The sequence below is a fragment of the Ictalurus punctatus genome, chromosome 18 (genome assembly GCF_001660625.3).
Source record: "Ictalurus punctatus breed USDA103 chromosome 18, Coco_2.0, whole genome shotgun sequence".
Classification (NCBI taxonomy): Eukaryota; Metazoa; Chordata; class Actinopteri; order Siluriformes; family Ictaluridae; genus Ictalurus; species Ictalurus punctatus.
The window spans coordinates 20,411,332-20,428,069 of record NC_030433.2 but is presented as its reverse complement, the minus strand read 5'-3'; the positions used below and the strand labels follow the sequence as shown (position 1 = coordinate 20,428,069).

The 16,738-nt window shown below is 42.4% G+C and overlaps 1 protein-coding gene across 3 annotated transcripts in view; it reads left to right on the top strand.

Annotated features, from left to right (window-relative positions):
• Positions 1 to 16,738, top strand: part of mfhas1 (multifunctional ROCO family signaling regulator 1) — a 37,367-nt gene that overhangs the window by 14,620 nt on the left and 6,009 nt on the right. For 2 of the 3 annotated variants that reach the window (XM_017492478.3, XM_017492479.3), the window contains one exon: positions 15,461 to 15,862. In XM_017492478.3, coding sequence (XP_017347967.1) covers positions 15,461 to 15,591 — 131 coding nt within the window. In that variant the 3' untranslated portion in view covers positions 15,592 to 15,862. The remainder of the gene's footprint in view (positions 1 to 15,460; positions 15,863 to 16,738) is intronic. The other variant, XM_047161956.2, reaches the window with a different exon arrangement.

The window sequence follows — 16,738 nt, the reverse complement described above, 5'->3', positions numbered from 1 at the left end:
TTGGTAGTGTATATCATGCTGTGGAAAGCCCTTTACCGTTACGGCGTTCAAAATGACTTATTCCTGTCATTTAATTGTCTATAAAATATTCAAGTTGTTTTCTTTAAGTTTGCTTCTGAAGCGGAGTGTACGACAACTGCCGTAAAACGCCGTAAAATCGAGAAATACGGTATCGTCACTTAATCAGGTTACGCTTCTGTGTGCAGGAAAGATTGCTACAGTACAGGAGAGTGGAACAGGAAACTCATTGGGTGTTTCCATGATATTAGATCTCACGAGATGTCTGATTTTCCTGGCAAACCCTCAAGCTGGGAAGGGAAAGTGATACTGACTCACTTCAAGCGATATTATTTTCATCACTGCTTCCGTGCAGTAAACATGTCCTAACTTTAAAGTGCAGAGGGCTTATTCGGGTGTGATACTCCGTACCCTTTCTGACTCGGAATGCCTTTTTTTTTTTTTTTTTTTTTTTTTTTTTGGAAGATGTGCACCAAAATAAAACCCCTCCTAAAACCGCTCCTTCACTGTGATTATGTATTTGCACAGTACAACGAAATCCCTGTCTTTGCACAAACCGGCCTGGAAGGATGAGAATGCAGTGTCAACCTCAGTGCGTCGTCACTGGAGCCACTGAAGGATAAGGGTTCAATTTTAAATGTTGGAATCGTCAAGATTTCAGTAAAAACGTTTAATGTGAAATCATCTGCTACCAATCAAGAGTGTATCATTTTAAAAAAAAAAAAATAAATAAATAAAAAAAACCAACAGTCGCAGAACCAGGAGTTCCTGATTTTGCACTCGCAGAAATTCACGCAAAATCCAGCAAGCTGCAGATTTTCCACAGATTTGGGCCAAGACACGTCATGTGACCTCATCACAACACGCGTTCACCCAACGCACTCTTCAATTCACGTGCGTCGAACATGAGTACAGCTCAAAGGTCTCATTTACCAACAAACATCACTGCGAAAGACCGTGCAATTGCAGTTATGCCGATTCAAGTAGTTTTCTGGGAGAAAAAAAAAAAGATCTGTGCAATCCTGTACGGACTGAATGAAATATGTTGATTGTGACACAAAAAATGTATACATCATGCTAATCATTATCATATTGCTTAGCTCTGTTTTGTACAATACCTTTTATCATTTAAATATTTTCACATTTTATTGATTGATTGATTGATTGATTGATTGATTTTGTGGCTTTGGGCGCCATAGAAACGGTATGAATCGAACCAAACGCAGAAAGAAAACAAAAAGATTTCATCCCCTACGTTTAAATCGTGCCTTTTTTTCTTGTTTACGCCACGTTGTGATGTACCAGATGTGAGCATGTGATGTTTAGCGCTTGCACCTCTGGCCTTTCGTTGTAAAAATCCCCCACACAGCCCTTTTGATTTTGACCTTATTTTGAAAGGACGCAACGTTTCACTGTAATAATCACCAGCCTGGGCTGTTTTCATAGCTAATGCATAAAGCTAACATTATTACGTGACCCCATGCACACTGAAAACTATTCAGATTTGCTTACAATGCCAGGTGTATCTGTCGTGTGCGTGAAAGGCAGAGATCTCTCTCTATTTACTCTTCATTAACGACAAACGTACAAGCTCTGAAACGAGGATATCATGGAGCTCGTTGGCCGCCCAATCTAGTCTCGTATCTTTAATACGGATAAGAAACGTCTCGATTAGTAAATTATTTAAAAACTGCTGCTGATTTTATCGAAGTCGGTTCATTTGATGTAAAATCGTGACATGATCCGGTGTTCTGCTTGGCCATGTGAGGTCTTTATATTAATGTTCTGTATACACGAGATGATGTCATCCAGTGTGTACGCTCGGTAAATCCCTAGGAGACGAGGTCAGTCCTGTTATGTCACGTCGTTAGGTAATGTCTGCACTATCACATAATTCATTTTTAACCTGTCCTGGATCTGAAGGGTTGCAGATCGAAGCTTGAAACAGTGCACTACTTGTCCTCGGCCCTGTGCCGTTATCAGATGTCTCGAGCTTCTTCCATGTGAGATTGGTTTGATTTAATGAGGACTTTCCTGTCCTGAGACTCTGGGATGTCTGGGATTACCTTTCATCTGTGTGCAGTTTTCCATTTCCTTGGTGTTCCTTCAGATCGTTTTGTCTCTAGGCTACAGGACGGGACATATTTTAAAACTCTGATACTTTCCTGTGGTGGAATAAATTGTATACAACGGAAATGTTAAAAAACAAAAAAACAAACAAAAAAAACGTATCATGTCTCAGTTTATTGCATTAGTGACGTATCATGATGCCCAGCCCTAATGCACACTATGGATCTTTAGTAACCAGGTAACTTTTTAACCATAATGTTTGGAATTTAAAGGCAGGAAATTACACACAGCCCTCACTTCTTCCAAGGTTTGTTTTGTTTTGTTTTGTTTTAATCCCCATGGCATGTTGCATACTGGCTTTACGGGACACGTCCAATCCCGAGCTATATCTCACTTCAACACCTCTTTGTTTGCAGAATTTCCCTTCAGGTCAATGCACACATGAATAAATAATCCAAGTGCACCATGTCAGAGCTAAAGCCACCTTCAGTAGGACTGAATACCCTTCAGTGTGTTGCAAGGAGCGCTGCTTTATTTAATCCAAGCTTGATCGATAAGTTCCTTATTCACGTGAAGTGACCCGTACCCTGCTCGTTTGGAGCCGCTCGGAATGACCGTGCTCGTTTTGAATGCTCATATGACCAGGCTGCTAATTCTGCCCCTCTATCTTTATATTTGACTCTGTGCTATATGTGCTCTATCCCCTTGTTAGGAGTTTCCAAGTTTGCCCCAGTCGTGACCTTTTTCCTTCTGTACAGCTCGGCTACCGGTCATAAATCTTCCAGTGACTTATCGTTTACATTCAGTCATTTAGCAGATGCTCTTATCCAGAGTGCACACGGTCGAAGGCACGGCGACACAAAGCGCCACAGTCACCCACACGTATTCGCAACCTGAAACACAAGGTCTGTGAAAGTGCTAGAGAGGTCTCGATGGAGACAAATGAGACTCAGTGTGCCGTGAGCCACCAATAGGAGGACGGCATAGGAATACGCCGGACTCGAAATGAAGTGCTAGTTTGAGTAAGGGATCATTTCGTTGCTCACGTTAATTAATAAAGGGTACGTGTGATTAAGTGGTCCGAGAATTGCAAAGTTGATTGTTTGATTCGTTTTTCTTTTTGAGTGATTGCGTCTACGTATTGGCATTGCAATACCATCATTTAAAAAGAAAATATATATATTTTTATTTTACTTGGCTTAACTACGACGGCCGTTTTTGCATCATATGTCGCACAACAAATTTTGGTTCTACAGCTGTTTACGGAGACCTCAATATCTCGGCTCAGGATGGTCTTAGCTTCTTGCGGCAAAAACTGATCTTTAGAACACATTATAAGGTACATGGACATTTTAATAGACATTTGGCACATTAGTGTTCCTTAGACTTCGATTTGAACTTGTGTCCAAATGTAAATCTCAAGGTTGCTCACAGTTCCACGTTTAGGGTCAGTTTATATCGGGGAATGTTCGAGTCTCAGTCTTAATTTTTTTAGGGGGTACCTAGGAAAGTATAGTGTGCATACAGAACGTTTCAGGTTCGAGACTTCTCTTTTGTTTTTGTTTTTTGTGGAGGTGTGAAGGTGCAATTTTAAAAAAAAATTCCCTCAGTTTCTGGTTGATTATCTCTGGTAGGGGACCAGATACGAACCTGAAATTTTCACAGAAATAAGTCGTCTATAGTAGAATTCTGCTGTAAAAAAATTGAGAGTTTAAGATGGGAGGACAATGGACCCCGAGGACCAGATTTGAAGAACCCGACTGATCTATCATGTTGGCTGTAATGTGCTTATAAAATCAAGCTCACAGTGAAGAATGTTGCACGGATCACGTCAATCAGAACGCGTATCTGTCATTATAGGAGTTTATCATGTAATCTGACATGGAGAACATGTTACCACATAGTCTGTAATGGCATTCAGCCAAAATTTTATTGAGCTCTCATGCATTGTGACACGTAATAACCTTAAAGAGCTGCTGTAATTGTCTACAATTGTTTTAAGACGAAAAAAAACGACGTTAATGGCCATGTGTACATCTATGTCTGAATGAAACTTGGTTTCAATAACTAATTTTGTACTTAAAATAAGTACGATTTTGACTTTTTATTATTTCGATAAAGGACATTTTTACAGCTTGATTGCTTCCCTAAAGGAGTATATTTATTTTGAATGTAGCAGATGGTGCTTGACCTATTTGAAGCTCCCTCATGAAGCTCCTGGTCGAGAAGATGGAGAGTATGCAAAGCTTCATCAGGAATACTGTTAAGAATATTTAATATGAATATTTATTAGGAAGATTTAAAATATGAAATAGTTTTGATTCGGCAGACACTTAATTCGCTGTTTATCCACGTCTTATTTCTTAGTGTCGTCTTTATTATTCTCAAATCGTAAAACTGGAGACATTCTATGAGCAGAGGTGTACAAACTTATGATCGGTCGTGTAGTCGTCGTTGGAATCTACCGTGTCTTTTAGAATGTTTTTTTTTTTTTTTTGTACAATTAGATCACTAATTACAGTGCTTGTCGGGTTTAAGTACAGCTTCCAGCGGGGTGTTTAGGGTTGGAGTGACAGAGTGAAGACCCTGCTGTATGATCACAGAGTGAAATCAAGGACAGACCCTGTGTGGACTGATGCGAGTCGACGTCCCTAATTGCACGGATGGCTAGCGAGCCGTGCGCACTGTGCTCATTAATGCGGCAGATGTTAACAGCTGTGCCTCAGACCCAGAAACACAGCGCTACTCTTTCACAGCACGTTCCTCCCTCATACAGAGTCTGCGCTGAGCTCTGGCTCGGCTTTTCACCCGGGCCAGAGGATTAGAGAGCTGGAAGAGGAATGCTCGGTCATCCTCAGGGTTTAATAATCGGGAGGAAACTTAAGCGCCTGGCAGACTCTGATCAGAGCTACTCTTGAAAGGTGTGCTCCGAGCTGCAAATGTAGACTCTCAGCCGCTTCTCAGCGGGACACCAGACATCTTACGTCTGCAGATGCGTCTGGCACCAAAAAGCCTCCCGATATGCCAGAATCATCTCTCCAGATTCTCAATAGGACTCGCCAGCCTCTGAAATTCTGTTCAGATTGAATTTGATACAATGTTTATGTCTATTCCAGCTTTTATTGCTTTCATTTCCCCCAAAATAATCAGCTGAGACATGTTTATTATCTGTATTTTACAATTGTACGGGAGTTAATGCGGCCAACGTTGTTAACAAGTAAGGGAGGCTTATACCGTACATCTTCGCATCATGTAGTTTGCGTTTCTAATTCAGAATATGATGTCACGTTTCTAGTTCAAAATTGGTACTCCGGTGTAAAATACTCTGCCGTTTGGCGCCAAATGCACATGTCCATCCTACAGGGCCAGTTTAATTAACACGGGGGTGAGTTGGACATGGTGGTGCTGCAGGAAAATGGGGTAGGAGAAGCTGGAATTTTAATAAATAAATAGTTATAATCAGGTGCGTAACCTGGCCACGGCATTCACGGCTGTAGCCCGGAAGATTTATTAATTTTTTTATCCAGTTGGAGCAGTTTGTCACTATGTCCCTGTTGGGGGAGAAAAAACAACAATAAAGACCCTCATAGTATTTGTAATGGTTATAATGGAAACTGTAATGGTTCCTGTGGATCTCCACTGGTAATTTGTTGCCTTCTATTGGTGGCATGTTATGTCTAGTGGATAGCATTATGGACCAATAATGCTAAGACTAATAGTTTTAATGGTTGGCTGATGGTTTGTAAGTGGAAACCATTCGAAGTTCTGTGATGGTTTTCTATTGTTGTTTTCAGCAGGGGTAACTGAACGTGACAGTTTGTAAAAATCATCGTGTGAATCCGTGTTATTTTACGACTCTGAGGTTGAGAATTCGGGCCCTCCATACATATCATCGTTTGGGCTTCATTAAGTATGACGTCTTGCCGTCATATCTTGCCAAAACATCACATCTCATAGCTGAAATTTGGGCCGAAGACTTGCGATGTGCTATTACACGATCATATATTCATTCCTTTCCCTTCTCCGTATTAATGCACTTAACTAGCTAACTAGCTCACCATACATTTATTACATTACGTTAGCTACCAGTTATCAATCTGGTTTACGTGCCAACCCCCTGGAGCTTTTACTCACCTGGTGGGCTGGCGAATACATTTATGATCTGTCCAGCCTAGGTACTGTATTGAAAATAAAAATGAAAGGAAGGGATCGGTACACTGCGTGCGGTTGGCCGATCACCGCCTGTGCATTTGCTCAGCTCTGTTGCGAGATGGCTGATAGTCAGATCACTTCCTTCCTTCAAACTGATTTATTTATATATTTTTACTAGTTGTGACATTGTGTATGGGTGTGCAAGATGGATGTTCCCCGAGTTCCCAACTGGGATTTCTGAGTTGAATGATCGTTCATTGCACTTTTCAGTGTCTGAGGTTAGGGGTTTTTTGTTGTTGTTGTTTTTTTCCCGGAGTTCCGGACACAGCGGATTGCGGTATCATTCATTCTTCCGTTCACTCCGCTGTCAATGACCTCTTTATCTCACTGTATCCTCTCATGTAAGGAATAGAAGGTGTTAAACTCGGTGTCATGGAGCTTGTTTAACTGCAGTGTCACTGTTTGCTTTACCACCCAGACTGTTCTGCAGAAATATGCGGTGTTTGTACTCGTCCTCCTGCTGCTGGCTGATAACGGAGGCTTTGTGGATGGCCGAGGAATGTTCTCTCAGAGTGCGAATGAAATGTAACCGCTTAGATTAGCAACCATAGAAACTGTTTTTTGTTTGTTTGGTTTTCAGATTAGAAAGTGTTTTCAGTGGACCATTGCATCCTCAGTAGCAAGATGTAAAGGATCACAGGAAGTTGGGGTGTCATTTAGGGTCCCAGTGGTCTGGAAACATGGAAACCAGTGGTCTTGTTTGAAAAAAACAAACAAAAAACCCATACAAATGTATTAACTGTTATTTATTAACTGCTGTTAAAAAAAAATTCACTGTATGACCAAAAGTATGTGCATACCTGACCACCATACCCATATTTGCCTTTTCTAAAACCATGGGCATGAAGTAATTTGTAGTTGGTCCACCTTTTGCTGTTATAATAACCTCCACTCTTTCGGGAAGGCTTTGCACAAGATTTTATCACGTGGCTGTGGGGATCTGCTCTTTCAGCCATAGGAGCATTCGTGAGGTCAGGCACTGACTCCCTTTATATGGACAGCGGTAATCTAATGATTGACCTTACTCTGAGTAAGACAATATTGTGATTAAGGTGTTTACATGAGTCGCTTTTAGAGTACTCCTTTCATGTTCCCATTTTACATGTTATAGAACATAATTAGATTAACGGCACACGTCATTACGTCACCGCGCCACGCCGTCCGACGTCCCTCCAGAATTTCACGTATCGACATACAGTCCGTCTGCATTGTGGTACTGTATACACTTTTGGGTGTTTTTATTTTAAATTTTTACGGACGCGTCAAGTGCGGTTAATTATTTGTCATGCTATACGTGCTGATAGACAGCTGCTTGAAGCCGTGGGCTGCGTCCCAAACCGCATACTTGCCGTCTATATAGTAGCCGAGATACATGAATTTTTCCCCACTACAGGCCTATAGTAGGCAAGTATGCGGTTCAGGACACAGCCGTGCTTTCTTGTTCGCCGTAAAATGTTGAGCACTGCCGTGTGTGTACGCGTCCTGTCGAAAACTTTCACATGACGTTAATGGTGTGATTAAGGGGTTTACATGTCTGTAATACACGTCGATAATGCGACTAAAACGGGAGTACTCCACACGTCTTAATTCGATTAGTGTTTACTTCGAGTATGACTTTAATCAGATTAAGGTAATTAAACATTGCTGTTTACATGCTAGTTTCTTAATCAGAGTATCGTCTTAATCGGGTTAATAGTGGATTATTGTTGTCCGTGTAAACGCACTGACTGATGTCACGTGAGGAGGCCTGTGGTGCAGTCGATGATGATATGTACTATAGATGATGAGTCTTCGCAATTTTTCATTGAGCAACATTATTCTGAAATCGTTCCACAAATTGTAGACGCAGTTTTTCACAGATTGGTGAACTTCTGACAGATTCTACCTCTCTAAGATACTCTTCTTAAACCCATTCATGTTACTGACCCAATTAACCTCCAGCTGTTTCTTTTTTTTTTACCAACACTTACTTTTCCAGCCGTTTGTTTTCTAGCCATCAAATTCAAAATGACCGTATTTATTTCCTCACTTTAACCACTTGACATGTTTTCTATGCTCTACTGTGAAAAACACACAGGGTTTTTATGAGATTTGCAAATCGTTGCATTCTGTTTTTATTTGCATTTCACACAGCGTCCCAACTTTTTTGTACTTGGGGTTGTAGACTCTCCTTTTTTCTTCTTTCTTTTTTTTTGAATATAAAAAAAAATTGTTCATACAAATTCTACAAAGACGTATAATTGTTATGGTTACGTTTTCTGTAAGGATACAGCCATGGAACTGTAGAAACATTTATAGGAGGAGTGTATGAAGTATGTAATTTAAGTTGTCCTTCATTGAGGCGTCTTCAAGACGTTTTGCGGTGTTTGTTTTCGTATTATTAACTTCAAGGCCGAGAAACAAAAGCAGGGACTAACTTGTCTTGTTCCACAACGTAAAATGTAACTCTAAACGGATAAAAAATAAAATGATTATTATTTTTAAAATCGACGAATTGCAGTGGAATAAGAGGAATAATAAAAACACTAGTTATAAGAAAATAATCACCTTTGTGGTGGGAACAGTAACTCCGCTGCCCTTCGGGTCACATCACACCAGTCCGTCATTGATTCATTTCCTTTAATAGCATGCCCCGGACAATACTATGGAGCTATATGATCTTGTTAAAGCAAAGAAATTATTTTTTTGGGGGATAACAGCTGGATCCCTTTTTAGTTAATGTAGCTGACCCCCATGATTCAAAGGACTAGAAGTATTCATCTAGGTTACATCGAGGTGTGTGCGAAGTCTTAAGTCGAGGAACACATTCTGATCCCGTGGCTCATTTTTAGCTCGGGAGGATGTTTGTCTTGGATGGTTTTCTCAATCCACATCCTCTGACCCCTTAAAACAGGAGGTGACGCATTCCAGCAGTCCTGCAATCCTAAATTCAGCTGGACAGAACTAGCACGTAGCTAGGTCTTTGTGTAGGTGTGAGAGAGGGAGAGAATGAACGCGATCTGTATTTCAACTTGCCGTCAGTATCTCCCATGACTCTGCTCTTGGTTTGCTAGCAAACGCTCTGATTTGCGTTCGAACTGTTTGTACCTCTTCATTTATCACGACGACGACGACGCAAAGCTTTAAGTGCTCGGTTGCACGTTATTTTCCACCGAGCTCTATTTTTAGATTCTTATTAATGCGTGCGACAGACACAGGAAGGAGAAATAAAGAGCTGCTCCAGACGCTTTTAATGTACCATTAGCAAAAATGTTTACACTGACTTTTATTACGAGCGCATTAGCCGGGGAGAGCGATGCAGGTTTTCTTCAGGAGAAGAAAAGCGCTGCAGCTTCCGGAGAGGTTTACCAGCTCTTGGATACGCGCGCACTGAGGTTTCGCCGTATGACTGACGCGTGTGCCGTGGATCTCTCGCACAGGTGCTGGAACATCACTACAGGGCTGATCATTAACATGTTGATAGACCGTTAAGGACGGACGATAGCACTGAATTACCAGGTCATACCAAGACTGACTAGTATCCCAACACTGATACTTTCAGATATTTCGAACGAGTAATTTCTACAGCCAGAATTTGCTCATATGGATGTCAAGAACTATACATGAAACGAATCCATTGAGATTAGGATCGAAAGTATCGGTACTTCTGAAACTCTTTACGATGAGGCTAATGTAGGTTAAAACTTGTAAAATAGTTCAAAGGTGAAACGTGTCAATTCTATTTTGGGCCAAAAAGACGTGTGTGTGTCTGTACATTAATGTGATGTGGCTGTTGTGTAGCGTCATTCTTTAGCCGTCGGCGTCTCTTCGTGCTGCCATTTTAGAGGATGGATGTAAGCGGGACGGAGTTTCAGACTGCGTGGTTAAGGATACGCGTCACGTAAAGCTTGTGCATAGCGCTTCGCTCTGAAATCTGGAGATAACGGGGAACGTATGAGGGGAACGGTGGAGCCGAACAAGTCCGTTATCTCTGGAAGCCAGATTAGATCAAGGTCTTAGACAGAACGCATTGTGGACTAGATGCTGAGTTTGGCGTGTGTCAGTGTTGGACCATGTTTGGGCAAATCCTAAGCAGCTGAGAGGTGACTAAGAATCCACACACACACACACACACACACACTTGCAGTGCTGGTTCGAGGTTGAGGCCATGCCACTGTTGAAGCTGTGATCAGGCCAGTGAATACAGTGATAGGAGAAGTCAAAGCCAGTCTCTCTCTCTCTCTCTCTCTCTCTCTCTCTCTCTCTGTCTGTCTCCCTCTCGTTAATATGGACGACAGGACGAGCGAGCGGTTCCAAGCGACAGGCCCGACGTTGGCATCGAGCCATGGCCCTGTCACTCAGCATGTATTTGGCGAATTTAACTTCCAGTATGCTCAACTTCCTGTCTTCCTGTCTCTGCTCATAATAGTCAGCCAGATGTGTCTACATCTGCACTGCATACAACTCATCTGTTTATGAATGAACAGATATTACGTAAAGTACACACGGAGTCTTCTTAAACGTCTCGTACGATGACGTCAGATGAATTCGCACAGCACTAAACCGACATGTTTCCATTCCAAACGGAGATCATTTGCTCAGAGTTCATGTAGAAAGCTGATTCGGTGAGTGTTCTGTATGAGCTCAGTTTGTGACCTCACAAATTCGGTTCAGGCATCCCTTCCGGTGTGCTAAAATATCCAAACTGTTTGAGAATACCATCAAAAGAAGGATAGAAAGCATGCAGTGCCCTCCGTTAATATTGGCACCCTTGGTATATATGAGCAAAGAAGGCTGTGAGAAATTGTCTTTATTGTTTAACCTTTTGATCTTTTGTTCAAAAAATTCACAAAAATACTCTGCAGTCATGGATATCAAACAATCGCAAACACAACACAGGTTTACCAAAAAATATCTCTTTGTTAAATATGTGTGCGCAGTAATTATTGGCACCCGTTTAGTCAATAATTTTGTGCTACATCCCTTTGCCAAGATAACAGGAGAATACATGGCGAGGGATCTGAGACTGTTCCTCCATACAGAATCTCTCCAGATCCTTCAAATATCGAGGTCCACGCTGGTGGACTCTCCTCTTCAGTTCACCTCACAGGTTTTCTATGGGGTTCAAGTCAGGGGACTGGGATGGCCATGGAAGGACCTTGATTTTGTGGTCAGTGAACCATTTTAGTGTTGATTTTGATGTATGTTTTGGATCATTGTTCTGCTGGAAGATCCAACCACGGCCCATTTGAGGCTTTCTGGCAGAGACAGTCAGGTTTTCATTTAATATCTGTTGATATTTGATAGAGTCCGTGATGCCATGTATCCTAACAAAACGTCCCGGTCCTCTGGCAGAAAAACATCCCCAAAGCATTAAAGAGCCGCCACCATATTTATCCGTGGGCATGAGGTACTTTTCCATATGGCTACCTCTCTGTGTGCTCCAAAACCTCCTCTGGTGTTTATTCCCAAAAAGCTCTACATTGGTTTCATCTGAGCATAGAACCCGATCCCATTTGAAGTTCCAGTAGTGTCTGCAAACTGAAGACGCTCGAGTTTGTTTTTGGATGAGAGTAGAGGCTTTTTTGCTTGAAACTCTTCCAAACAACTTGTGGTGATGTCGGAGACTTCGGATTGGAGTTTTGGAGACTTTCTGACCCCGATTCTGCAATTCTCCAGCTGTGATCCTTGGAGAGTTTTTGTCCACTAGAACCAGCCTCTTCAAATCGACACTACATGTGAGATCTTCCTCTGTTCGGTGCATTTTGTTATTCTATTCGTTAGAAGAGGAGACCTCTCTCTCTCTCTCTCTCTCTCTCTCTCTCTCTCTCTCTCTCCCTCTCCCCTCTATAGTGCACAGACAGCAACCGCTCAGCCAGGCCTGGGTGTTTTTTTTTTTTTGTTAGGGAGGAAATTCTGTGAAACAGGAAAAGAAACGTTTTCCAGCAGACTGAAGAGAAACAGAAGGTTTCCTTTTAAGGCTCTTAAACTGCTCCTATGAGAGCGAGTGGGGGGAAATAAAGAAGTGAGCTGGAGAACCTGGCAGAGGAACAGACAGGCCTGAGAGAACCGCGGCACAGGAATGTGAGCGTTTGTTGTACCTGGAAACGTTATTGAGAGAGAGAATGAATGGCACATTCCTGTGCTGTGACTCCTGAGGCGAGAGCAGAGGGAGGCAGGATGGAGTGCTGCAGTGCTGAGGTCACTCGCTCAGGGAGATGATCCATTGCATGACTCGGTCCGACCTGAATCATCAGAAAACAGCATTAGTACAAGTGCCCATGACCCACCCATAATTATTATTCAATTCAGGGATGTTCATATTTGTTAGTGTGATTTTTTGGATTGTAGTTTTGTTTGGCAGAAAGTGAGCTTTGAGTTGAGGGAGACCACACTTTCTTCATCTGGGATGGATAGGCATGAAATCTACGCCTGTTTTATCCAATTCAGTGCTCCTGATAGGCACAGAAAACACGTCTCCTTTATTTATATTGACAGGTAAGGAGTGTAGGCTTTTTACATTGAGACTGGCAGGCACTGAGGCCCTGCCCCCTTCACTAGGACTGATAGGAGCTGAGGTCATGCCTCCTTGAGTGGAATGGTCAGGCACTGCAGCGATGCCTCTGTTTAACTTGAGCAGAAAATCAATAAGGCCATGCTTCATTGACTTTTATGGGCAGGCATTTAGGCCACGCCTTTTCTACTGGTAATGTTCAGCACTGAGGTCATGCCTCAGTCAGTCAAAATTACGGGCATAGTGGCCACATCCTTTTTACTGGGACTACCAGACAGAAAGGCAACGCCTCCTTCACTGGACTGAGAGGGAGAGGACATTTTGCCTATTTACTATTACTGGCAGGTACAAATGCCACAGCTCTTTCACTGATACTGACAAGACATGGCCCATTATCTGGGACTGACAGGCCGAAGTTCAAACCCTATTCACTGGGATTGACAGACACAGCGGCCACGCCTTTGTTGTTAGGACTAACAGACACAAAGGCCATGCCCCCTTCATAAGTGTTGAGACACAAAGGCCACGCCTGCTTCATAAGTGTTGAGACACAAAGGCCACACCCCCTTTATAAGGGTTGAGACACAAAGGCCACGCCTGCTTCATAAGTGTTGAGACACAGGCCACACCCGCTTCATAAGGGCTGAGACACAAAGGCCTCACCCGCTTCATAAGTGTTGAGACACAGGCCACACCCGCTTCATAAGGGCTGAGACACAAAGGCCTCACCCGCTTCATAAGTGTTGAGACACAAAGGCCACGCCTGCTTCATAAGTGTTGAGACACAAAGGCCACGCCTGCTTCATAAGTGTTGAGACACAAAGGCCTCACCCGCTTCATAAGTGTTGAGACACAAAGGCCACGCCTGCTTCATAAGTGTTGAGACACAAAGGCCACGCCTGCTTCATAAGTGTTGAGACACAAAGGCCACGCCTGCTTCATAAGTGTTGAGACACAAAGGCCACACCCGCTTCATAAGTGTTGAGACACAAAGCCCTCGCCTCCTTCTTGATATTTGGTCCCCACCAAGATGGCCTCGAACCCTGAGCCGAGATAACGTGTGTGAACGTGTGTATCCGTGTGTGTTAGCTCAGATGTATTGACCCAGGCCAGCTCCACCCTTCTATTATCAAGAGAGCTGAAAATCAATAAGACTAATGGCTTAAGTGCTGCACTGAACTGATTATCGGGAGGAAAAACGTGCGGAGTGGAGAGTGAACGCCACCAAGACCCAGAGCACTCGTGCAGCTTCTGTTATTTAGAGTGACTCACATCCGCTTCAGTGTGGGAAAGGTTTAGCTGTTTTCTTTAATAAATACCGAGCTAGTCTTGACAAGGCTGCGTGCCCCCCAACACACACAGTGCTCTTTGTTTCACAGATTTTAGGATTCCTTAAGTGAGATTAACTGCGATACCGAGTGCTTTTGTAAAGATGAAATCACTCATCACTGAATTACATGGAGTTTTACATGGAGATGTTTATCCGCTCTCGAGTCCGCCCCCCCATTTTGTAGCTCAGACACACAGGGGTTGAAAATGATGTCATTCCCATATGAACACGGCGACGACGTGGAAGACTCAAGTATCATGTAGTGTCGGTGACGTCTCCTGTGTTGGACAGATATTGTGTTTTTGTAGGTATAAAACGTGCAGTAAAGGTGAAGAATGAAATACAGGTGTAGAGGGATGCACATGGCCCTGTTCGGGGCTTTACTGATGATGATGATGATGATGAAACTTGGAGTGACCATTTCATTTCATGACCTGTAATGTGACCCATAGTATTTTTGCTCTCTTCAGTAATCCACAGAGCTCCATCATTTAGGAGCCTCCCCCAGCACTAGGACGGGATTCTGCTGCCCTCTAGTGAACACATATAACGTCTGAACAGAAACAAGATCTTCTGTATTATGGTGTAAAAAAAAACAAAAAAACAACAACTTGAGGTTCTGGTTCATTTTCTATAGACTTGAGAGATGGTAAAAAGGACCGAGGGATCATTTCAGCAACTGTATAACGGAATTAAGTCAATCATTAGCTCAAATTAAATTTCTCAACAAAAACAAAATGGTGGTTTTGTGTGCATGATGTACATGAAGCGGAAGGTATAACCCCGCCCCTTATGTAGGTACAAAAAAAAGCGCCAGCTATTTCCACCACGACCAAAAGTATGTGGACACCTGTCCTGGGTTGTTTGCCACAAAGTTGGAAGCACAGAATTGTCTAGAATGTCTTCTGTATGCTGTAGCATTACAATTTCCCTTCGCTGGAACTAAAGGGCCCAAACATGTTCCAGCATGACCATGCCCCTGTCCCTGTGCACAAAGCGAGCTCCATGAAGACATGATTTGCCACGGCTAGAGTTGAAGAATTCGAGTGGTTGCACAGAGCACCTAACCTCAACCCCACTGAGCACCTTTGGGATGAACTGTAACGCTGACTGTGCTCCAGGCCTTCTCAGCCCACACCAGTGCCTGACCTCACTAATGCTCTTGGGGCCAAATGAGCAACTCCCTACAGTCATGTTATAAAATCCGAATGGATAAAGCTTCCCAGAAGAGTGGAGGTTATGAACAGGTGTCCATAAACTTTTGGTAATACATTGTATGTAGCACAGCTATATTTGTGATATCACTAAATGATGTGTAACGTGTTTCTTTGTCGCAGGTGAGTTGCTGAGCCAGCCTCGACCCGAGGGCTTGACCGAGATCATTTGTCCTAAGAACGGCTCGGAGCGCGTCAACGTGGCCCTCGTCTACCCTCCCTCTCCCACTCTGATCAGTCCCAGTCCCAAATGACACAAACCTCCCTTCCAGCACAGCACAGTGACTGTAAACGCCCTCACACACCCTGCCGCACCTCTGTCTTCCCTTTAACACACACACACAGAACACTAGATGGAGCTACATCTGTTTGTATGTGTGTGTGTTTGTGTGTGTGTGTGTGTCCTGTGTCCTCTCTCCTCTTCATGTGTGCCCAGAAGGCAGCGGTTTGATCGGATGAGCCAGTGTGGATACACACTCTCCGCCATGTGTACACATGAAGACATGAAGAATCCCACACACTGCAGTAAGTAGCATGGGAAATGTATTTCTGGAGTATTATTTATTATATATTATAGTATTATATTACTCTAGAGCGACAACTGTGACTTGCGCAGTGAAGCAACATATTAAAACAGAACCCAGAGGGCCGGGTCAACAAAAATCTGTCACAATACATGAAGATAATACACAGTATGTATCACGATATACAGGTTTGCTAACAAACTCCCAGCAAAACTTTAGCATATAAAATTAAAAAAAGGTTTAAAAAAAAAAAAAAAAAAAAGAGGTTGATTATAAGGAGCACAGAAAAGGAAGGGACTTTTACATTTTATCATTTTAAATATGTAATTGTTATAATAATAATAATAATTAAAAGGAAAAAACAAAATAAACAAAACAGAAGTTTTCCTTCGGTATCAAACACACTTCATAGCAGACCTGGTCCGGCTGAACCCCATTATGAATGCAGTTTAATAAATCTGGGGAATTAGTAATTATGGGGGCAAATACATTTTCACACAGGACCAGTTGGTATTGGATAACTTTTTTTTTTTTTTTGCTTCAATACATAGCATTAGCATTAAAAAAACAAACAAACTGTATTTTGTGTTTACTCGGGTCGCCTTTGTTTGATCTTAGATTTTTTTTTTTTTTTAATTTATGAAATAATTTAGTACGAGCTATACACAAAAACAGAAGAAATCAGGATGGGGGGGGGGGCAAATACTTTTTCACAACACTATACACAAACACAGTATAATATACATCTTCTATATCTGACGTGCGTGTCCGGTATAACGCGTATAATATCCCAGAAAGTGTATTGTTATAACATTTATCAGGATTATCAGCATTATATTGTCATATTGCCCAGCCCTAACACGCATTAGCTTTCAAA